The 24,835-nt window shown below is 38.3% G+C and overlaps 1 protein-coding gene and 1 long non-coding RNA gene across 9 annotated transcripts in view; one reads left to right on the top strand and one right to left on the bottom strand.

The window, feature by feature from the left end:
- MAP2K5 (mitogen-activated protein kinase kinase 5) overlaps positions 1–18,122 on the bottom strand; it is a 112,109-nt gene extending 93,987 nt beyond the window's left edge. For 5 of the 8 annotated variants that reach the window (XM_088172731.1, XM_088172728.1, XM_088172726.1 and 2 more), the window contains exons 1-4: positions 17,645–18,121; positions 9,128–9,176; positions 7,183–7,250; positions 480–549 (exon numbers count right to left, since the gene is read on the bottom strand). In XM_088172731.1, the coding sequence (XP_088028857.1) occupies positions 480–549; positions 7,183–7,250; positions 9,128–9,176; positions 17,645–17,779 (322 nt within the window). In that variant the 5' untranslated portion in view covers positions 17,780–18,121. Of the gene's footprint in view, positions 1–479; positions 550–7,182; positions 7,251–9,127; positions 9,177–17,644 lie in introns of all 8 variants that reach the window. The other 3 variants (XM_088172732.1, XM_088172727.1, XM_088172730.1) reach the window with 1 other exon arrangement.
- An 84-nt stretch (positions 18,123–18,206) lies between these two features.
- LOC148222288 (uncharacterized) lies at positions 18,207–21,514 on the top strand. The gene is made up of 2 exons (XR_015806419.1): positions 18,207–19,085; positions 21,270–21,514. It is a non-coding gene; the product is annotated as an uncharacterized LOC148222288 (long non-coding RNA).
- The last annotated feature ends 3,321 nt before the right edge of the window (positions 21,515–24,835 follow it).

The raw sequence follows: 24,835 nt of genomic DNA, 5'->3' as shown, positions 1-24,835 counted from the left end.
AAAAAAAAAAAACCCAAAAATTGGAATTCCAATTTTTGGGTTTTTTTTTTTTTTTCCTCTCTGGAATTTCATGGTCGATGTTTTTGAGGGAATATTTGGATTTTTTGGAGCTGGTTTTGAGTGGGATGGGAGGAATAAAAAAAAGGGAGGAAAAAATCAGCAGAGAAATTGGAATTCCAATTTTTGGGTTTTTTTTTTTTTCCTCTCTGGAATTTCATGGTCGATGTTTTTGAGGGAATATTTGGATTTTTTGGAGCTGGTTTTGAGTGGGATGGGAGGAATAAAAAAAGGGAGGAAAAAATCAGCAGAGAATTGCAGCCAGGAATTCCTGCCCAAAAATCTCATTTAATTCCGTTTTTTTTTTTTTTTTTGCTCCCCAAAAGGTGCCAGGGATTGGTTCCAGCTGTTCCAGCTGTTCCTGAATGGAATATTTTTATTTTTTTTTGGGGAATTTTTCCATGGGATTGGCTCAGCATTACCTCGGGGGTAGATCTGCAGAGGTTCTGTCAATTGTCCATTCACCTGCTGCTCCATCACAGTGGAGTAATACTGCAAAAAAATGAAAAATTAAATTATTTTGGGGGATTGTTTCATTCAATAATCCAAGAGTGATAAAAGCATTTTTGGATTGTTTAATTGAATAATCCAGGAGTGGGAAAAATACCAATGGATTATTTAATTCAGTAATCCAGGAGTGATAAAAGCACTTTTATTTAATTCAATAATCCAGGGGGGATAAAAGCATTTTTGGATTGTTTAATTCAATATTCCAGGAGTGATAAAAGCATTTTTGGATTATTTAATTCAATAATCCAGGAGGGATAAAAGCATTTTTGGATTATTTAATTCAATAACCCAGGGGGGATAAAATCACTTTTATTTAATTCAATATTCCAGGAGTGATAAAAATACTTTTGAATTATTTAATTCAATAATCCAGGGGGGATAAAAGCATTTTTGGATTATTTAATTCAATAATCCAGGAGTGATAAAAGCATTTTTGGATTATTTAATTCAATAATCCAGGAGTGATAAAAATACTTTTGAATTATTTAATTCACTAATCCAGGAGGGATAAAAGCATTTTTGGATTATTTAATTCAATAATCCAGTGGTGATAAAAGCATTTTTGGATTATTTAATTCAATAATCCAGGGGGGATAAAAGCATTTTTGGATTATTTAATTCAATAATCCAAGAGTGATAAAAGCATTTTTGGATTATTGAATTAAATAATCCAGGGGGGATAAAAGAACTTTTATTTAATTCAATAATCCAGGAGTGGTAAAAATACTTTTGAATTATTTAATTCAATAATCCAGGAGTGATAAAAGCATTTTTGGATTATTTAATTCAATAATCCAGGAGTGATAAAAGCATTTTTGGATTATTTAATTCAATAATCCAGGAGTGATAAAAGCATTTTTGGATTATTTAATTCAGTAATCCAGGAGTGATAAAAGCATTTTTGGATTATTTAATTCAATAATCCAGGAATGATCCAAACATTTTTGGATTATTTAATTCAATAATCCAGGGGGGATAAAAGAACTTTTATTTAATTCAATAATCCAGGAGTGGTAAAAATACTTTTGGATTATTTAATTCAATAATCCAGGGGGGATAAAAGCATTTTTTGATTGTTTAATTCAATAACCCAGGAGTGGGAAAAATACCAATGGATTATTTAATTCAGTAATCCAGGAGGGATAAAAGCATTTTTATTTAATTCAATAATCCAGGAGTGATAAAAGCATTTTTGGATTATTTAATTCAATAATCCAGGAGTGATAAAAGCACTTTTGAATTATTTAATTCAATATTCCAGGAGTGATAAAAGCATTTTTGGATTATTTAATTCACTAATCCAGGAGTGATAAAAGCACTTTTATTTAATTCAATAATCCAGGAGTGATAAAAGCATTTTTGGATTATTTAATTCACTAATCCAGGGGGGATAAAAGCATTTTTGGGTTATTTAATTCAATATTCCAGGAGTGATAAAAGCATTTTTATTTAATTCAATAATCCAGGGGGGATAAAAGCATTTTTGGATTATTTAATTCAATAATCCAGGAGTGATAAAAGCATTTTTGGATTATTTAATTCACTAATCCAGAAGTGATAAAAGCATTTTTGGATGGGAAAATGGGAAAAAAAATGAAAATTATTTATTTAGAGAATTCTTTGGGAAAGAATTCCCATGACCAGGATGGAATTTGGGGATGGATGAACCTGGGATGGTAAAATTTGTCCCCCACGTCCTTTTTGAATTTCTGATCGTTCCCTTGGAATAATAATAATAATAATAAAAATAAAAAAAATAAAATAAATTTAATAGAGGTGAGGCCCTGTCCATTACTCAGCAGTGATGACAAATAAATGAAATATCAATCATGGGAGCTGTCAACCTTTTGGGACAGCAATAACTGTTAACAAGTAAAGTGGGGAAAAAAAAAAAATAATAAAATAATAAAAAAAAAATAAATAAATTGTCTGAAAATTACACAGGAGAGCTGAGAGGTTTCCATGGCAAAAAAAAAAAAAAAAAATTAAGATGCCAGTGGCTGTTTGGAACATTGTTCAGGTTATTTATTTTATTTTTTTTTTTTATTTTATAAATGGGAAATTTGTCATTTATTGATCCAGAGCTTGTAGGTCTTGAGCTGCAATCAGTGGCTGTCAAAAAATAAAAAAAAAAATTCTGTTTTTTTTATAAAGGAACAAGACAAGAGCAACAGAGCAGCTCCTTCATTAAGTGCACTGCCTCAATTTAAAAAATAAAATTAAATTAAAAAAAAAAATCTCTTTATTTGTCACCTTATAAAGTCAGCCAGGCTCAAAGGATTTTTGAATAATGGGGAAGAATTCCAGGCTTGGCTTAAATTTTTTGTCAAATTCATCAAGCAAAAATAAATTTAAAAAAATGTAAATATCATAAAGGAAAGGTCAGGCAAGGTTTAAAATAGGTTCCAAATTAAAAAAAAAATAGTTTAAAACTGAAGAGAGAAAAAAGAAAGAAGAATAATAATAATAATTTTATTTTATTTTTTTTTTTAGAGGAGAGGAGCAGCTGAAGCAGAGAGAAGCCATTAGCAGGCATCCCATAATTTGGAAGGGAAAGCAGAGAGTGGAGCAATCAGAAATTTAATGTACTGAAACTTGAGCACAGAGCTTGGGAGCATGGCAGGAAAAAAAATAAAAAAAAAATAAAAATAATAAAAATTAAAATTAAAATTAAAATAAAAATGAATTTCCCAAGGCGTGATTGATACAGGGGATGAGAATTCCAAAGTTTTCCCGGTTTTTAGAAGGGAAAAAAAAATAAAATAAATGAATGAAAATGCTGAGATTTGATGGGAAAAAAGGAGAAATTCTGGTGGGGAAGGGTTTGCAGCGATCCAATGGGAAAAGGGGGAGGAAAAAAATGAGGTGAGAGCATCAAAATCCCCCCCAAAAAACCCCAAAAATCTGGATTATGGAGGGTGGGGAATGGTCGGGAAAAGGGAAGGAGCCAGGGAATTGTGGGAGATTAAAGGGGAGCCAGGAAAGGGATTTGGGATTTGGGAATAATGGGATATTGGGACATTGGGATATTGGGATATTGGGACATTGGGATATTGGGATATTGGGACATTGGGATATTGGGATATTGGGATTGGGATATTGGATATTGGGACATTGGGATATTGGATATTGGGATATTGGGATATTGGGACATTGGGACATTGGGATATTGGGATTGGGATATTGGGATATTGGGATATTGGATATTGGGATATTGGGATATTGGGATATTGGATATTGGGATATTGGATATTGGGATATTGGGATATTGGGACATTGGGATATTGGATATTGGGATATTGGGATATTGGGACATTGGGATATTGGATATTGGGATATTGGGACATTGGGACATTGGGATATTGGATATTGGGATATTGGATATTGGGATATTGGGACATTGGGACATTGGGATATTGGGACATTGGGATATTGGATATTGGGATATTGGATATTGGGATATTGGGACATTGGATATTGGGACATTGGGATATTGGATATTGGGACATTGGGACATTGGGATATTGGGACATTGGGATATTGGGATATTGGATATTGGGACATTGGGATATTGGGATATTGGGATATTGGGATATTGGGACATTGGGATATTGGGACATTGGGATATTGGATATTGGGATATTGGATATTGGGATATTGGGATATTGGGATATTGGGATATTGGGACATTGGGACATTGGGATATTGGGATTTGGGATATTGGGATATTGGGACATTGGGATATTGGGATATTGGGATATTGGGATATTGGGATATTGGATATTGGATATTGGGACATTGGGACATTGGGATATTGGGATATTGGGATATTGGGACATTGGGATATTGGGATTTGGGATATTGGGATATTGGGACATTGGGATATTGGGATATTGGGATATTGGGATATTGGGATATTGGGATATTGGGATATTGGATATTGGGATATTGGATATTGGGATATTGGGACATTGGATATTGGGACATTGGGATATTGGATATTGGGACATTGGGACATTGGGATATTGGGACATTGGGATATTGGGATATTGGATATTGGGACATTGGGATATTGGGATATTGGGATATTGGATATTGGGATATTGGATATTGGGATATTGGGATATTGGGATATTGGGATATTGGGACATTGGGACATTGGGATATTGGGATTTGGGATATTGGGATATTGGGACATTGGGATATTGGGATATTGGGATATTGGGATATTGGGATATTGGATATTGGATATTGGGACATTGGGACATTGGATATTGGGATATTGGGATATTGGGACATTGGGATATTGGGATTGGGATATTGGGATATTGGGATTTTGGGATATTGGATATTGGGATATTGGGATATTGGGATATTGGGATATTGGGATATTGGGATATTGGATATTGGATATTGGGACATTGGATATTGGGATATTGGGATATTGGGATATTGGGATATTGGGATATTGGGATATTGGGATATTGGGATATTGGGATTTTGGGATATTGGGATTTTGGGATATTGGGATATTGGGATTTTGGGATTTTGGATATTGGGATATTGGGATTTTGGGATTGGGATGAGCTGGATCCAGGCTGGGAGAGCTGGGAATGTTCCCCTGGAGAAGGAAAAGGATCCAGGGAATGCTCAGAGCCCCTAAAGGGGATCCAGGAGAGGGATTTGGGGTTTGGGGTTTGGGATTTGGGGTTTGGGATTTGGGGTTTGGGGTTTGGGGTTTGGGGTAGGGACAGCACACAGGGAATGGCTCAGAGTGGGAAAAGGAGATTTCAATGGGATTTTGGGAGGAATTCCCAGATTTGCAGGGAATAAAATGGGATTTAAGGCTCCTCCCCACCCCAAACCAGGCCGGGATCCTCTAAAATCCCAAAAAAATCACCCTGGGCTGGTCCCAAACCGGGCTGGGCTCTGCCAGCTCCCAAATTCCTTCACTGCAATTTCCATCCCTTTGTTTCAGAGTGAAAATTCCCATTTTTATCTTCCCTCCTTTGCCAATAAAGGGTTAATAATTTTATTTTTCATTTACAGGAATGAAATCCTTTTATCTCATTGTGAAAATCCCCATTTTTCACCCTCTTTCCTTTTCCAATAAAGGGTTAATAATTTTATTTTTTTCATTTACAGGAATTTAAATCCTTTTATCTCATTGTGAAAATCCCCATTTTTCACCTTCTTTCCTTTTCCCATCAAGAGTAAATAATTTTATTTTTCCCCCCCCACTTTTTTATTTCACACACCCCCTTAACCCACACCCACAACCACATCCATCTTCAAAAAAAAAACCCAAAAAAACCAAAAAAAAAAACCCCAAAAAACAAAAAAAAAAAACCCAAAAAACCAAAAAAAAAAAATCAAACCCCATCTTTAAATCCTGTCTGAACCCCGAGCCTGCAGCTACAATGAAGCTCCTCAGTGGGGAGGGGGTGAAAAGCAGATTTTGAAAAAAAAAAAAAATTATTATTATTATTTTTTTTTTTTTATTTAGAGCCCAGGGGGTTCTTTTTTTTAATGAGCCGTTTCTTTAAGTACTGCATAAAAAAATCCCCGAAATTGATAGTCCATTTATCCTGCCCCATACCTAATGCAAAAGTCATTAAGATGCATTATTCTTAATGTTTATCCTATGAGCAGCTCAGAGAAAAAAAAAAAATCTTTTTATTTTATTTTATTTCATTTCATTGTTCCCTTTTCTCAACTCCCTGTGCCAAGCACCTCCGTGGAAAAAAAAAAATCAAAAAAAAAAATCAAAATTTGGGTTTGGTTCTGATTGAATTTCATTTAATTCGGGTTTGGTTCTGATTTAATTTCACTTAATTTAGGCTTAGTTCTGGTTTAATTTCATTTAATTCGGGTTTGGTTCTGGTTTAATTTCATTTAATTTGGGTTTTTTTCCGATTTAATTTGGGTTTGGTTCTGATTTAATTTGGGTTTGGTTCTGATTTAATTTCATTAAATTTGGGCTTGGTTCTGGTTTAATTTCAATTAATTCGGGTTTGGTTCTGGTTTAATTTCAATTAATTCGGGTTTGGTTCTGATTTAATTTCATTTAATTCGGGTTTGGTTCTGATTTAATTTCATTTAATTCGGGTTTGGTTCTGATTTAATTTCACTTAATTTGGGTTTGGTTCTGGTTTAATTTCATTTAATTCGGGTTTGGTTCTGGTTTAATTTCATTGAATTCGGGTTTGGTTCTGGTTTAATTTCATTAAATTTGGGTTTTTTTCTGATTTGATTTCATTTAATTTGGGTTTGGTTCTGGTTTCATTTCATTGAATTTGGGTTTTTTTCTGATTTAATTTCATTGAGTTTGGGTTTGGTCCTGATTTCATTTCACTGAATTTGGGGTTTTTTCTGATTTAATTTCATTTCATTTGGGTTTTTTCTGATTTAATTTCATTGAATTCGGGTTTGGTTCTGATTTAATTTCATTAAATTCGGGTTTTTTTCTGATTTCATTCCATTTAACTCTGATTAAACCCTTCGAAACAAGCCAAAAAAACAAAAAAATTGAAAAAATTGAAAAAACACCTGGAAAAAAAAAAAAAAATTGCTAAAAAAAATCTAAAAACGCTGAAAGGGAGGCGTTGGACTCACATAGGAGAGCATGGCCTTCATCTCCTCGTCGCTCCTGACCGTGATCCGATCCCCATCCTCATCCTCATCTGCCGGGAGACAGAAAATTCCCATTTTTATTGCAAACACCCATTGCCCCAACCCCGAGACAGCGCCGAGTCCTGACACCGGTGGCTGCGAGATGAAAATCGAGATTCTGGCGCTGGAAAGGGAGCCCAGAGCTCCCAGCTCGCTCTTGGCAGATTTTCCACGGCCAAAATTCCCCCGAAAGTCAGCGGAAAGTTCCCGGAATTCCCTTCCTGAGCCCCTCCCCCACCCCTGAGCCCCTCCCCCAGCCTGGAATTCCATCCCTGAGCCCCTCCCCCACCCCTGAGCCCCTCCCCCATCCAGAATTCCTTTCCTGATCCTTCCTAAATCTGGAATTCCCTGAGCCCCTCCCCCATCCTGGGATCCCCTCCCCCATCCTGGAATTCCCTGATCCCCTCCCCCATCCAGAATTCCCTTCCTGAGCCCCTCCCCCATCCTGGAATCCCCTCTCCTATCCTGGAATTCCTGGAATTCCCTGTTCCCCTCCCCCACCCTGGAATAGCAAATATAAATTATAAAATCAAATCAATCAATAGTCGTTCAATATAAATTCTAAAATCAATCAATCAATAGTTGTTCAACATAAATTCTGAAATCAATCAATCAATAGTTGTTCAATATAAATTCTAAAATCAATCAATCAATAGTTGTTCAATATAAATTATAAAATCAAATCAATCAATAGTTGTTCAATATAAATTCTAAAATCAATCAATCAATAGTTGTTCAATATAAATTATAAAATCAATCGATCAATAGTTGTTCAATATAAATTATAAAATCAATCGATCAATAGTTGTTCAATATAAATTATAAAATCAATCGATCAATAGTTGTTCAATATAAATTATAAAATAAAATCGATCAATAGTTGTTCAATATAAATTATAAAATCAATCAATCAATAGTTGTTCAATATAAATTATAAAATCAATCAATCAATAGTTGTTCAATATAAATTATAAAATCAATCAATCAATAGTTGTTCAATATAAATTATAAAATCAATCGATCAATAGTTGTTCAATATAAATTATAAAATTAATTAATCAATAGTTGTCCAATATCGATAATAAATCAATCGTTGCTAAATATAAATTACAACCTCAATCAATATTTGTTACATACAGAAAATAAAATGATAAAATCCATCAATATTTATTAGATATAAATTACAAAATCAATCAATATTTGATAAATATAGATAAAATTCTAAAATCAATCAATATTTGTTAAATATAGATTCTGAAAGCAATCAATATTTAATCAATAATAGCAATAAAAAATAATTTCAATATCTATTTATTAAATTGCATTAATAAGGAATATGATAAGAATAGAATAAAATTAAAATAATAACATTTTAAAATAATTTAATTCTTTTTTAATTAGATGGATAAATAAGGAATATGATGAGAATAATATAAAAATAATAAACATAAAATAAAAAAATAATAAAAGATAAAATAATAACATTAAAAAATAATTATTTTTTTAATTAGATGGATAAATAAGGAATATAATAAGAATAGAATAACAAAAATAATAAATATAAAATAAATTAAAAAAATAAAATAATAACATTAAAAAATAATTTAATTTTTTTTAATTAGATGGATAAATAAGGAATATAATAAGAATAGAATGAAATAAAAAGAATAAACTTAAAATAAAATATAAAATAATAACATTAAAAAATAAATTAAATTTTAATTTTTTTAAATTAGATGGATAAATAAGGAATATGATAAGAATAGAATGAAATAAAAAATAAGAAACATAAAACAAAACCAAAAAAATCATTTAAAAAATTAATAACATTATAAAATAATTGAAATTTTAATTTTTTTTTTAATTAGATCAATAAATTCACACTCACACTCAAACGCTGTGGTCGTGGCATCGGGCAAAACTTGCCCAATGACATCCTAAAAAATAAAATAAAAAAAAGAAAATTAAAAAATTAATTAAAAAATCCAACGAGGAAAAAAAAAAAATCTTGATTTGCATTAAATCCCTTTCACCCCTCCCCCCCCCCAAATTTGCATCAAATTTTTAATTTTTTTTAATTTATTTTTCTCCTCCACGTGCCCTCCAAAAAAATAAAAAAATGAATTTTTAAAAAAAAAATTAATTTTTTTTCCCCCCAAATAATTCTCTCCTCGTCACCTCCGCGGTCGCTGCTCTTGCAGGTGAAAAAATTAAAAATATTTTTAAAAAAATTAGAAATAAAAATTCTTTCTAAGAAGAAATTAGAAATAATTATTTCTAATAAGTAGAAATAATAATTCTTTCCAATCAGAAATTAGAAATAATAATTCTTTCTAATAAAAAATTAGAAATAATAATTCATTCTAATAAAAAATTAGAACTAATAATTCTCTCTAATAAGAAATTAGAAATAATAATTCTCTCTAATAAAAAATTAGAAATAAAACTTCTTTCTAATAAAAAATTAGAAATAAAAATTCTCTCTAATAAAAAATTAGAAATAATTATTTCTAATAAGTAGAAATAAAAATTCTCTCTAATAAGAAATTAGAAATAATAATTCTCTCTAATAAGAAATTAGAAATAATAATTCTCCCTAATGAAAAATTAGAAATAATAATTCTCTCTAAGAAGAAATTAGAAATAATTATTTCTAATAAGAAAGTAGAAATAAAAATTCTCTCTAATAAGAAATTAGAAATAAAAATTCTCTCTAATAAAAATTAGAAATAAAAATTCTCTCTAATAAAAAATTAGAAATAAAAATTCTCTCTAATAAGAAATTAGAAATAATAATTCTATCTAAGAAGAAAGTAGAAATAATTCTCTCTAATAAAAAATTAGAAATAAAAATTCTTTCTAAGAAGAAATTAGAAATAATTATTTCTAATAAGTAGAAATAAAAGTTCTCTCTAATAAAAAATTAGAAATAAAAATTCTCTCTAATAAAAATTAGAAATAATAATTCTCTCTAATAAGAAATTAGAAATAAAAATTCTTTCTAATAAGAAAGTAGAAATAATTCTCTCTAATAAAAAATTAGAAATAAAAATTCTTTCTAAGAAGAAATTAGAAATAATTATTTCTAATAAAAAATTAGAAATAAAAACTCTTTCTGTGGGGAAATCCTGCCTGAACAGGTGTCTGCACTAATGAATAATTCGGAAATCCGAGCAGTTCACCACGGAAAATTGCTCAGGAAATGTGAATTGTGTGGGATTGAATCCCCTGGGAATTGTTCATCACTGTGAAAATTTTGTTTAAAAATTGGATTTAAGGGTGTGGAAACCTCGGAAAACTCCCCCCAAAAAAACTGTGAGAAAACGGAAATAAAAATGAAAAATAAAAATCTTAATTGTCCTGCAGCCCGTCAGAATAATTATCCCTGCGTCTTATGACGTCATTAATCCAAATATTAATCAATCAATTATTATTGATTATTAATTCCCGCCAAAACTCCGCCCAAGTCAAAATCATTGCATTCAAGCAATTAAAATTAAAATAATTAAATTAAATTAAAATAAATAAAACCCCAGTGGAAAGGAAATCCCATCCCTGAGAATTCCCCCAGGGCTGAGCCTGGATTAAAGGGGATTGTCCCAAATAATTCCCAAAAAAAAGGATTTTATCCCAAATAATTCCCAAAACGATTATCCCAAATAATTCCAAAAAGGATTATCCCAAATAATTCCAAAAAAGGATTTTCCCAAATAATTCCATAAAAGGATTTTCCCAAATAATTCCATAAAAGGATTATCCCAAATAATTCCCAAAACGATTATCCCAAATAATTCCAAAAAGGATTATCCCAAATAATTCCCAAAAGGATTATCCCAAATAATTCCCAAAAGGATTTTCCAAAATTCCAAAGAGGATTTTCCCAAATAATTCCCAAAAGGATTATCCCAAATAATTCCCAAAAGGATTTTATCCCAAATAATTCCCAAAAGGATTATCCCAAATAATTCCATAAAAGGATTTTATCCCAAATAATTCCAAAAAAGGATTATCCCAAATAATTCCACAAAGGATTATCCCAAATAATTCCACAAAGGATTATCCCAAATAATTCCACAAAGGATTATCCCAAATAATTCCCAAAAGGATTATCCCAAATAATTCCACAAAGGATTATCCCAAGTAATTCCCAAAAGGATTATCCCAAATAATTCCAAAAAAGGATTTTATCCCAAATAATTCCCAAAAGGATTATCCCAAATAATTCCATAAAAGGATTATCCCAAATAATTCCCAAAAGGATTATCCCAAATAATTCCATAAAAGGATTTTATCCCAAATAATTGCAAAAAGGATTCCACGTGCCCTGGGATTTGTCACAGCAGAGATCAGGGACAATAAAACCCCACGAGGAGGAGGAGGAGGAAGAGCAGATAAAAAAATAAAATAAAATAAAATAAAATAAAATAAAATAAAATAAAATAAAATAAAATAAAATAAAATAAAATAAAATAAAATAAAATAAAATAAAATAAAATAAAATAAAATAAAATAAAATAAAAATAAAAGGAGCTCCAAAATCCAAACATCTGCTCCCTGGGGAGAACAAGAGAGGGGCAGAAAATGGCAAAGCTCGGCTTAAATGCCAGCCTAAATATGGAACCACTCCTGGTTCATTTCAAACTGGTTTGAATTCACTCCTGGTTCGCTTAAAACTGGTTTTAAATCACTCCTGGTTCACGTAAAGTGGTTTTAATTCACTCTTGTTTCATTTAAAACTGGTTTTAATTCACTCCTGCTTCACTTTAAACTCGTTTTAACTCACTCTTGTTTAATTTTAAACTGGTTTTAACTCACTCTTGTTCAATTTTAAACTGGTTTTAACCCACTTTTGTTTCATTTTAAACTGGTTGTAACTCATCTTGTTTCACTTAAAACTGGTTTTAACTCTCTCTTGTTTCATTTTAAACTGGTTTTAACCCACTCTTGTTTCACTTCAAACTGGTTTTAACCCACACTTATTTCACTTTAAACTGGTTTTAACTCACTCTTGTTTAATTTTAAACTGGTTTTAACTCACTCTTGTTTAATTTTAAACTGGTTTTAACTCACTCTTGTTTCACTTAAAACAGATTTTAATTCACTCTCATGTTTCACTTAAAACTGGTTTTAGCCCACTCTTGTTTCATTTTAAACTGGTTCTAACCAACGCTTGTTTCACTTTAAACTGGTTTTAACTCACTCCTGTTTCACCTAAAACTGGTTTTAACCCACTCTTGTTTATTTTAAACTGGTTTTAACCCACTCTTGTTTCATTTTAAACTGGTTTTAACCCACTCTTGTTTCATTTTAAACTGGTTTTATCTCTGTGGTTACCCAAAATTAACAGCAAATGCTTCAATACCCCAGTGACAGGTGGAACGCAGACAGCTGGAGGAAAAATAAAATAAAATAAAATAAAATAAAATAAAATAAAATAAAATAAAATATAAAATAAAATAAAATAAAATATAAAATAAAATAAAATAAAATAAAATAAAATAAAATAAAATAAAATAAAATAAAATGATCTTATTGTAATTCATTTAGTGGGGCCTTAAAAATAATTTTATTTACTGGGAACTGAGAGCCAGCAAAGCTGGGACAGAGGATTTATCCAAAGGGACAAAAGGAGGGGGGAAATAAATCTGCACAGCAGCCTGGAACGCTGCAAAAATCTGCTTAAAAATCACCTTAAACCAGCAAATCATAAAACCCCACTGGCCTCAAAGGTCATTCCATGGGTTTGGGGGTTCCTTGGAGGATGAGCAGACGGGTTTTTGGGATGGGTTCTTGGGATTTTGGGATGGGTTTTATGGGATGGGTTTTTGGGATGGGATGGGTTTTATGGGATGGGTTTTATGGGATGGGTTTTATGGGATGGGATGGGTTTTTGGGACGGGATGGGGTTTTTGGGATGGGATGGGGTTTTGGGATGGGATGGGTTTTATGGGATGGGTTTTTGGGATGGGATGGGTTTTTGGGATGGGTTTTTGGGATGGGATGGGATTTTGGGATGGGATGGGGTTTTGGGATGGGATGGGGTTTATGGGATGGGTTTTTGGGATGGGATGGGTTTTTGGGATGGGATGGGATTTTGGGATGGGATGGGTTTTTGGGATGGGATGGGATTTTGGGATGGGATGGGGTTTTGGGATGGGATGGGGTTTTGGGATGGGATGGGGTTTTGGGATGGGATGGGTTTTATGGGATGGGTTTTATGGGATGGGATGGGTTTTTGGGATGGGATGGGGTTTTGGGATGGGATGGGGTTTTGGGATGGGATGGGATGGGGTTTTGGGATGGGATGGGATTTTGGGATGGGATGGGATTTTGGGATGGGATGGGTTTTATGGGATGGGTTTTTGGGATGGGATGGGATTTTGGGATGGGATGGGGTTTTGGGATGGGATGGGGTTTTGGGATGGGATGGGATTTTGGGATGGGATGGGTTTTTGGGATGGGATGGGTTTTTGGGATGGGTTTTTGGGATGGGATGGGATTTTGGGATGGGATGGGGTTTTGGGATGGGATGGGGTTTTGGGATGGGATGGGATTTTGGGATGGGATGGGTTTTTGGGATGGGATGGGTTTTTGGGATGGGATGGGTTTTTGGGATGGGATGGGGTTTTGGGATGGGATGGGTTTTTGGGATGAGATGGATGGGTTTTTGGGATGGGATGGGATTTTGGGATGGGATGGGCTGGGTTTTTGGGACTGGCCCCAAATGTGGTTCTGCAGCTCCAGCAGGACAGAAATTCCCAAGAACTCCTCAGGACCCGGAGTGGGATGAGCCTGGTGAGCTGCAGAGAGCCCCACGAGGATTGCTCAGAGCCTGGGAGAAAATCCCTGCATCCTGTATGGACTGGATCCTTATTCCATTAATCCCTGAATTTATCCTGTATGGACTGGAGCTTTATTCCATTAATCCCTGAATTTATCCTGTATGGACTGGATCCTTATTCCATTAATCCCTGAATTTATCCTGTATGGATTGGAGCTTTATTCCATTAATCCCTGAATTTATCCTGTAAGGATTGGAGCTTTATTTAATTAATTCCTGAATTTATCCTGTATGGATTGGAGCTTTATTCCATTAATCCCTGAATTTATCCTGTAAGGACTGCAGCTTTATTCCATTAATCCCTGAATTTATCCTGTATGGATTGGAGCTTTATTTAATTAATTCCTGAATTTATCCTGTATGGATTGGAGCTTTATTTAATTAATTCCTGAATTTATCCTGTATGGACTGGGGCTTTATTCCATTTAATTCCTGTATTTATCTTGTATGGACTGGAGTTTTATTTCATTTAATTCCTGTATTTATCCTGTATGGACTGGATCCTTATTTCATGGGATAATGGGATGGGATGGGATCACTGGGATGGGATAATGGGATAATGGGATACTGGGATGATGGGATACTGGGATGATGGGATAATGGGATGATGGGACACTGGGATGATGGGATACTGGGATGATGGGACACTGGGATGATGGGATAATGGGACACTGGGATGATGGGATAATGGGATGATGGGACACTGGGATAATGGGATAATGGGATAATGGGACACTGGGATGATGGGACACTGGGATGATGGGATAATGGGATAATGGGACACTGGGATGATGGGACACTGGGATGATGGGATAATGGGATAATGGGACACTGGGATGATGGGACACTGGGATGATGGGACACTGGGATGATGGGACACTGGGATGATGGGACACTGGGATGATGGGATAATGGGATAATGGGACACTGGGATAATGGGATTTCAGGTCCTTTCCAACCCAAACCCTCTCCAGCTCTGTCACCGCTGAGGGGAGCAGACACAGGGGGTGATTTGTGACAAAACCTGCAGGGTGTGATCCTGTCCCCATCCCCCGCCTTTCCCCAACACATTCCTGCCTAAAAATATCTCAGCCCTGGAAAACCTCGAGCTCTGAGAGGTTCCAAGCTCCAAGGTTTGCCTCACTTGCTCTCCTTCCTCATCCTTTCACTCAGGAGCTCCCAGGGAATTTCAATGTTCAGGAAATGTAACCCAAGATCCTCTCTCACTCACTGACCACAATTCCTCTACTTGATTTTTAAACGACCAACCTAAAGTTACAACAATTCCAGAACAGCAAAGGATGGTCCAAGCATCGGGGGTGATTTCACTTCATTTGGAGAATAAAAAGGAGAACGTGAAGCAGGATGTGGAGATAAACCAGACCCAGCACTCAAAAATGCTCCACTTTTGTTTAAGGGTCACCCCAGAAAAACCTCCCCTCCCAAAAACCTCCCTGCTCAGCCAAAAACTCTGCTCCCACTCACTGGAAATTCAAAATTCCCTCCCAAATTTGCCCCTAAGCTAGGATATCCACCTACAGAAACCCGTGGGTAATGGTAAAGGTTGGAAAAACGAAAGCTGGAATTTCTGTCATCCCTTTCTGCAACCCAAACACTGAATATTTCCCAGCAAATCAACCCCATCAATCCCCACATATCCTTTCTACAGAATCATCATCCTGAAAGACATCTGCAAAAATCCCTGTCCAATATTAACATCCAAAGTAAAACCTGAACGTGCACGTGATGGGTGGTACAGGAAGATTTTCTTTGGAGAAATAAAAGAATAAAAACACAGAGTCCCGTGGATGTGCTGGGGGGGAAAGGTCAGGGATGCTGCAGAAAACGTGAGCTGCACACAAAAACTGCACTTGGCTCTGGGCTGAGCGTGCAGGGAGGAAAAACGGGATAAACTCCCACTCCTAATTCTGAGTGGGATAAACTCCCACTCCTAATTCTGAGTGGGATAAACTCCCACTCCTGTTCCTGAGTGGGATAAACTCCCACTCCTAATTCTGAGTGGGATAAACTCCTACTCCTGTTCCTGAGTGGGATAAACTCCCAATCCCATTCCTCACTGAGGTAACACCCACTGCCCTTCCTATTTCTGAGTGAGACAAACTCCCACTCCCATTCCTGACTGGGATAAACTCCCACTGCCATTCCTATTTCTGAGTGGGTTAAACACCCACTCCCATTCCTGACTGGGATAAACTCCCATTTCTGAGTGAGTGGGATAAGCAGCCATTCCCATTTCTGAGTGGGATAAACCCCCACTCCTAATTCTGAGTGGGACAAACACCCACTGCCATTCCTGACTGGGATAACACCCACTGCCATTCCTATTTCTGAGTGAGACAAACTCCCACTCCTAATTCTGAGTGGGACAAACACCCACTGCCATTCCTGACTGGGATAACACCCACTGCCATTCCTATTTCTGAGTGAGACAAACTCCCACTCCTGTTTCTGAGTGGGACAAACACCCACTCCATTCTCGAGTGGGACAAACACATTTCTCACTGACTGGGATAAACACTCACTCCCATTTCTGAGTGAGTGGGATAAACTCCCACTGACATTCCCATTTCTGACTGGGATAAACTCCACTCCTAATTCTGAGTGGGACAAACCCCCACTCCCATTTCTCAGAGGGATGAACACCCATTCCCGTTTCTCAGTGGGTTAAACCCCCACTGCCATTCCTGAGTGGGACAAGCCCCCCACTCCCATTTCCGAGTGAGCAGAGGGACCAAAAGCACAGCAGGGGAGGGGCTGAGGGACACGGGGACACCACAGAGCCACCCGGGCAAGGGGAATGTCACCACGGGCAGGTGTGGCCCCAGCCCAGGTGCAGAGCCCGACACTTCTCCTGAGCAGGGAATTCCTTCCCAAACACAACAGGCACTGAGCAGGAATTTTCCTTCCCAAAATACAACAGGCACTGAGCAGGGAATTCCTTCCCCAAACACAACAGGCACTGAGCAGGAATTTTCCTTCCCCAAACCCAACTTTTTCCATCCGTGCCTCGACCACCCCAAGGCACGGAGGAGGGGATGCCGTGTCCCGGAGCTGTCCCTGCTCATGGCAGAGGGGATTTAGGGACTCTAAAGGTTCCTCCCAGCCCAGACCAGGGCAGGTGCTCCCGCCTGGCACCTCCCGACAGCTCGGAACGCCGGTGCTGCCCCGGGATGGGTTTTTTTTGTCAATCCCTACAAAATCCACTCTCCCATTAAAACCTGCCGGCGAAATAAACCCCAAAAACACCTCCCACCGTGCAGGGAGGGACCCGGACACCCCTTGGGCACAGGGCAGGGCAGGGTGGCACCTCCATGGTGGCACAGGGGGCTGGGTGACATCCCCTGGGCTGGGAGGGGGTCCCGGTGACACCCCCCGGGCCGGTTCGAGGGTCCCGGTGACACCCCCCGGAGAAGCACGGGGGTCTCAGTGACATCCCCCACACTAGCACAGGGGTCCCGGTGACACCCCCCGGGCCGGTTCGGGGGTCCCGGTGACACCCCCCGGGCCGGCTCTGGGGTCCGCTCCCCGGCCGCCCTCACTCACCAGCACGTCCCTGAAGAGCAGCTGCGGCGCGGAGTGCACGGTCCAGTCCACGGCGGCTCCGTCGGGGATGTGGATGCGGATGACGAGCGCCTGGCTGTCCATGGCGCCGGGGGGGCCGCAGAGCAGCCAGAGCATCCCCAACCCGCGGCCTCACATACTGCGGGCCGGGCCGGGCCGGGCCGAGCCGAACCGGGCCGAGCGGGGCCGGGCAGAGCCGAGCAGAGCCGAGCCGGGCCGGGTAGAGCCGAGCAGAGCCGAGCCGGGCCGGGTAGAGCCGAGCAGAGCCGAGCGGGGCCGGGTAGAGCCGAGCAGAGCCGAGCGGGGCCGGGTAGAGCCGAGCAGAGCCGAGCGGGGCCGGGCAGAGCCGAGCCGGGCCGAGCCGGGCCGAACGGAGCCGAGCCGGGCCGAACGGAGCCGAGCCGGGCCGGGCACTGCCCGCACCGCCCGCCCGCAGGAAGGAGCCGCTGCCCCGGAACCAAAACGGAGCCCCGGGAGGAGGGGATGTACGGGGGGGAGGGAGGAGGAGGAGGAGGAGGAGGAGGAGGAGGAAGGGAGGCGGTGCCGTGGGCCAGGGGGAGGTGGCCCCGGCTGTGCCAGCGCTCTGGGCCCGTTCCTGCACAGCAAACCGGGAATGGGAACTGGGAACGGGCTCTGGGAATGGGAGCTGGGAATAGAAAATAGAACCTGGGAATGGGAACTGGGAACGGGCACTGGGACTAGAACCTGGGAATGGACTGTGGGAATGGGAACTGGGACTGAGAACTAGGAATAGAACCTGGGAATGGGCACTGGGAATGGGAACTGGGAATAGAACCTGGGAGTGGGAACTGGGAACAGGGACTGCGAACAGGCTCTGGGAATGGGAAATGGAAATAGGGACTGGGAATGGGCACAGAGGACAGGCACTGGGTATTGGGAACTGGGGACAGGCAATGGGAATGGGCACTGGGATCGGGAACTGGGAATGGGCACTGGGAATGGTCTTTGGGACACCCGAGAGCTGCAGGAGCCTCTGTGCCAGCAGCTCTCACATCACCATTCCCCACATCCCTGAGCCCAGAGCTGCTGTCCAGGCACAATTCTGGAATCCCTGAATTCCCACATTTCACATCTCCAGGCACAATTCTGGAATCCCTGAATTCCCACATTTCACATCTCCAGGCACAATTCTGGAATTCCTGAATTCCCACATTTCACATCTCCAGGCACAATTCTGCCATCCCTGAATTCCCCACATTCCACTGGAATCTGCCTGCTCCAAACCTCCATCCTTCTGTCTGATGAAAGAAAATCCCTGCCCAGCTCAGCAACAAAGGAGATGCTTTGACAGCTCTGCAATCCCAAAACACCAAACCCAGCTTTTAAAAGAAGCTTTTTCAGCGCCACAATCACAGGCAGAGCTCTCTGATCCACGCAGCTCTGCAGCATGAAACAATCCTTGGTTGGTTGGTTGGGGTTTTTTTTTTGGTTTTTTTTTGTTTTTTTTTTCAAAGAGAACAGCATTAATCTCAATTGTGGGCTATTGATCTGTGCATTTTATCACACTCTCTCACATTATCATCTCTGACAAACTGGACTGTGTGAGTTATTTTATCAATTTAAAGGGGGGGGGCGGGGGGAAGTGGGAGGTTATATTTAATTCCTGAAACGTCTTCAAGCTTCTTCATATTCGAATTCTACTTTGTTGGAGCTTTAGCAAAAAAAAGAAAAAAAATAAAAATTCAATGGCCATTAACAGAGATAAATTCTCTCTGTGTTCAATAACTTCATAATTTAGTTCCTATACTAAAAATTAATGGAGCCCCAGCTCCGGGGGATCTAAGGGAGTGCTGGAGCCCCCAGTGCTGCCTTTCTGCTCAAATGAACCTTTTACCTGCAGTCCCTGTGTACCTTTCACTCGGCTCCTTTTCAATCAGATTCATTTTCTATTCCATTTCCAAGAATGGGACACCAAATGATGGAATTTCTATAGAGCTGCAATTTTTCTAAAATGTCTTCTTCATTTACAAGGCTATGGGGAAAACCGAGTCAATTTGCCAAATTTGCATAAATATTAGGTTGATTTTTTTTTAATTTTTTTTTTTTTCCAGGGCTAATCATAACCTTAAATCCTCCATTCTGATTTGTGTAATCAAACTTGAAGGGTTTTTATATTTTAAGATGTAACAGCACATGGAGCACAGATTTCTGGATATGGGTTTGGTTTTACCAAAGACTTCTTTAAAACAGAAAAATCAGAATTTTTCAGTTGAAATCCACCCTTCGAAACAAATAGTTGATTTTTATTTAATTATCTGGTCTGAAATGTCACCATTTATTTTTATAGATTATTCCTTAATGTTAGGGAGGGGAAAAATTGGTGTTGTGAGAACACAACCCTTCATGTTTTTAATATAAAATATTCTTCAAGTTCTGTATTTGAGCAGCCCAAGAATCTCCCCTTAAAAAGTTCAAGAATTCCAGAATCCCCATTTAAAATTAACAAATCAACCTGATTTTCCCCACTAATTCATTTATACCCACAATCAAAGTTATTGTTTCCCCAGGAGGAAACACCATCCCAAAATCAGCAAAAGAATGATTTTAATTACAGGGTGATGAACCCAAAACTTCTTTAATTTGGTTTTTTTTTGTTTTTATTTCTAATTTTTGAGGGGGAAAACATCCTCCCTTGGTGGCTGCCACCTGCTGCTTCCAGGACCCAGAGGTGACCACGGCAAGGAAATAAAATATTTATTTCCAGGAAAAAGCAGAATGCTGACACGGGGAGGGGAAAAAAAAAATGAAAAATTCTCAAGAGTGCCTGGTGAGAATGGAAAAATTCTGGGTGCCAGCGATTTCCCTAGCAGGAATAATTTGCAGGACCCTCCAAAATTAAGGAAATGATTTTTTGTTTAATTCCCACTGCAAAGGAAAATTGCCCAACACGAGCAATTTTCTCTCTTTTCTCTGTCACAAACATCCTGCAATGGAGTTTTGGGTCCCTCCACCAGAATTCTGGGGGGGAAAAAAAAAAAAAAAAAGGGATAAAAGCAAGAGCTGAGTGCCCTGGCCCTGCTCTAAAATATTCCTGGGCCAGGATTTGGCCTCAGGTTTTTCCCTGCCCCGAGGAGAAATCCTCAGCAAGGGAATTAAAATCAGAATTTGCTGCACTCACCCCCTCGGATCAAAGACAGAAAAATGCTGGGATTTCGTTCTGGATCCCACTCAGCACCTCCATTTACCTCGTTATTATTACAATTTTTCCACCTCTGACCTTGGAATAATGTGTATTTATTCTATAAAAGGCTAAATAATTCCCATTTAACCCTTAAAATATTTTGGGATATGTTTGTTTTTTTTTTTCCAGTGCTGTGCCACCTTACCTGTAATTCAGACAGTTGAGGAATTGAGATTTCTGTGCCAGCCCTTGGTTCACCAAATTCAATTTATCATCCCCTGGCTGGAATTATAAATAACAATTTCCTAGAGAAAATGGCACCTGATGGTTGTTTTAGGAGCACATATTTCCTTGTCTTTTTGGAAAGATATTAATACCTAACTTTCCATGTTGATAAATAACACATCGTGATGAAATTCACTTTTTTTTTTTTTTTTTTTTTTTTTTTTTTTCCTCCCCTTTCAGTTGCCTGTGAATGCAGCAAACTGAATTCCCTCAGGCTCGTGAAAAATAGGTCAGCAGTGTTCCAGGCTTTTTAAAGATATTTTTCCCTGGAAAGACTCACCAAGTGGAGCATGGAAAGATCCAGATTCCTAAAAAAATGACATTAAAATTCCCACCTAACTTCCCACTGCCCCTGCCAGGCACTGGAATAAGAAAAGATTGTTTGGGACCCAACTCTCAGGAAATAAATTCATATTTTCAGTTCACAGGGCGTTTCACTGCTTTTTTTTTTTTTTCTCTTTTTTTTCCTCACCTTGGACTGAAAGCAAACATAACAACGGTAAACTTGATTTAGGGAAAAATGAGCAAATATTTAATTTTGGCTTTAAATTGGGAATAAATTTGGGGGGAAAAAAAAAAAAAAAAGCAGATTATTTGATGCACAGTGCCAGCAGTTGGGCTGTGTGTGGTTAATGATGCTCCCGGACCCCTCCAGACCAGCTCCAGGGGCTCCATAATTGTTTTTCTGTCAACCTATAAATTCTTGAGTAACAACAAAATTATTGTGATTTTTCTTCCTAAATAATTCATGTCTCACAAAGTACATGAGCAGGCCCATGAATCACTGAGCAGGTAACAATCCCATCTAATGGCATTTCTTCTTTTGAGGAAAAAAACCAAAAAAAACCCAAAAAACCCAGGTTTGGCTTTGTAATCTTGTTCCCAAAAAAATCAGTTTTCTACTCTGATATTTAAACTTGAAAGTTGCCTTGATCAGAGTTTTTGTCTGAAGGATTGCTTTTAATAACATTTTCCACTTTTAATTCTGTTAGGATTATTAATATCACTACAAGCAATAAATTGGTTTTATAATGAACCACAGCAGGCTCATAAACTGTGCCTCAAGTGATTCAATTTCTTTCAAAATCCCTCTGAAGTTGTGTTCTGCTTTTTTAGGCCTTAAACGCAAAACTTTTTGTTTTCTAGAAAGAAATCTTTTAAGCAAACTTGCAATAAATCAGTGGCAATTTTTATTCTATATTCTGCAATGCTGAAGCTGCCACTTTTTCTTAGAGGTGTATTTAAAGTGAAAAACGCAGCCCAAAATTTCAACCACCACTTCTATTTCCAGAAATAGGCAAAGGAATCAAGAAAACTCTCCCAATTATTCCCTCACTTTCCTGCAGCGAACACGATGAAGGGGTTACAACAAAAGCCAACATAAATTAAATATCATATTAAATAATACATGAAATAAAAATCCCCTTTCGTTTCAGGAAAAGTTGCTCTAAACCAGAGGCCTAAGGGCGCTCAAATATTAAAAAAAATCCCTAAATTTCATTGGATAATAATAACAGACATCAAGGAGATCTATAATTATGGTTTGTGAGAAGATTTAGGTCGACACACGAGGTAAAGTGAGGACAGGTTTAAATCGTGCCCAAGTCAATGGAAGGTCAGCAGGAGAAAAGCTCTGGATTTTGCTCCAGGGAAAGAGAGAGGAGCAGGAAAAGATGACAAAAACCGACTTTTCACACAATATGAGAATAAATATTTAGGGGGTTCCCATCCAGTCTTTAAATCCGGAATTAATTCACAACGGGGGGGAAAAAAAGTGAAAAACTTTGTGTTGAACCGGGCCCACCTGCAAGTGGTGATAAAAAAGTGATATTAAATCTAAAAATATTTCAAGATAACGAATTGCCAGGACCAAGTTTACATCACCAGCCCCAAAAATTCAGGAAAACGAACAAACCTACCAATATTTAAGCAAAATTGGGAGGAGGCAGCAGCAGAAAAAGACATTTCTGGGGTGACTCATTAGCACCACGGCCTCTCTGCTGCAACGTTTATCAAGCACACAAAAAGGTCTAGAAGTGAAATATAGTAATTAAGGGCAGGATTTTATCGATTGCGTGGCTTAAGTAATTTTTTTTTTTTTTTTTTTCAAGCAGACGTGTAAGATTTAATAAGTGCAAGCAGTTAAAGATCCTGCCCTGGCTGTGCCATTAGGGTGTAATTGAAGTGGTAAAAAAGATCAGGCGAACGTGTGTTGATTACCACCTTATCTTTGAAAGGCAATTAAACACCTCAATCATTGCAACGAGATTTGATTGTGCTGCCTTTATTGGGCATTGATCTTTCAGCACAGCAGCTGCATTTCCCATTAATTTCCAGTAGCAGAGTTTAACTGGGACACCCGAGCCCGCTGACCCGGCCGGGGGGTGACACCGGCTTCAGGTCTCTCCGAAATTATAAATATTTCAAGAGGTTCTACAAGGAAGAGGCACCCGATCCTCGGGGTTTTGTTTCTCTGGAGTAGTTAAGGGAGATGAAACAAAAGCTCAGCTCTTCCCCCTCGTTTAAACATCAGAGAAGAGATCACGAAGTTGAGGATTTCAAAACGGGAGGTGGGGAAAATCAAATGTCTCCAAAGTCAGAGGGGTCGGGTTTTTTGTAAATTAATTATTCCTGAGCGCTGCAGAAATTCTTGAGACGTGGTACAAACCTTCCTGGCTCTCAGTATCTCGCATCCAGGCCAGGGTGATAAAAACCAGATATTAAGGAGTTGGAATTGACGGCAGGAGTGAAAGCCAGAGGAAACTTGTTTGAAAACGAGTAACTGGGTCCGTGTCCATACGTGAAAATGATTTAATCGCGATTTAACAACTCAAATTATCCCTTCAAAGAGCTCCTTGTCCCTCTGAAGAGCCGCCACCCAAGGCTCAAGGAGAGGAACGAGCCATCCCATATTTGCCCTCTGCCCTCGGAACGTCTCCCAAGTTCATCCTTTAGCACCATCAACTTGAGCAGAGCAAGAGGTCCATTGATTTTCATGTAATACAAGAAAATATTACATTTGCTTAATTGTTACACGGCGAGCTCATCGAACGGGGGGTGGCAGCAGCAGGAGCCGCACAATCGATAGCGCCGTTTGTCACCGGGGTCCTCCAAGGAGCCCTGCCCAGCACCGGCTGCTGCTGCTGCTGCATTTATTGGAAAACAGGTAAGCAAAGTCAGCAGCGCCCATTATCAGAAATCAAACGAGCTGCAGCTCCACTCAAGAGCTGTATTTATGGGCTGGTAATTAAAAACCGTTTTATCAAGCTCGCGTTGAGGCTAAACCTTTGCAGGCAGGTATTGATGAGCTGCTGTGGCAATGAATGAGCAGTGGTTGACTTTAAACTTATGAGCTGCAGTGGAAATCAGCTCCAGGAAAATGTTAAGTGCAATTTTTCTTATTAATGAGGGTGCTTGTGATGCCATCTCTTCATCTTGGAGACATTTCACTTGTGGCAAGAATATTCTCCAAAATTTAACAGTGCAAGCAGTTCTCTGATTAAAGTGTTTAGTGCTGCTTTTAGAAAAGCCACATGTGCTGCTTCATTAAGTGAGAAACACTTCTATTATCTGGAATTAAGTTCAAAAGTATTTAAATAACATTAGACTGGAGTCATAGCTTGATAATCATTTATTTGAGGAAAAGTGATTACCCTTCAAACCAGCCCCTCCCCATTTTACATTTGTTTTTTGACTGATGAAAACTGGAATGGCCAAATTCCATCTCCAGCTGTGGGATTTGGAAC

This window comes from Sturnus vulgaris, chromosome 13 (assembly GCF_052056855.1).
Source record: "Sturnus vulgaris isolate bStuVul1 chromosome 13, bStuVul1.hap1, whole genome shotgun sequence".
Taxonomy (NCBI): domain Eukaryota; kingdom Metazoa; phylum Chordata; class Aves; order Passeriformes; family Sturnidae; genus Sturnus; species Sturnus vulgaris.
Note: the sequence above shows the minus strand (reverse complement) of the source record. Positions and strands in the feature narration are given on the sequence as shown.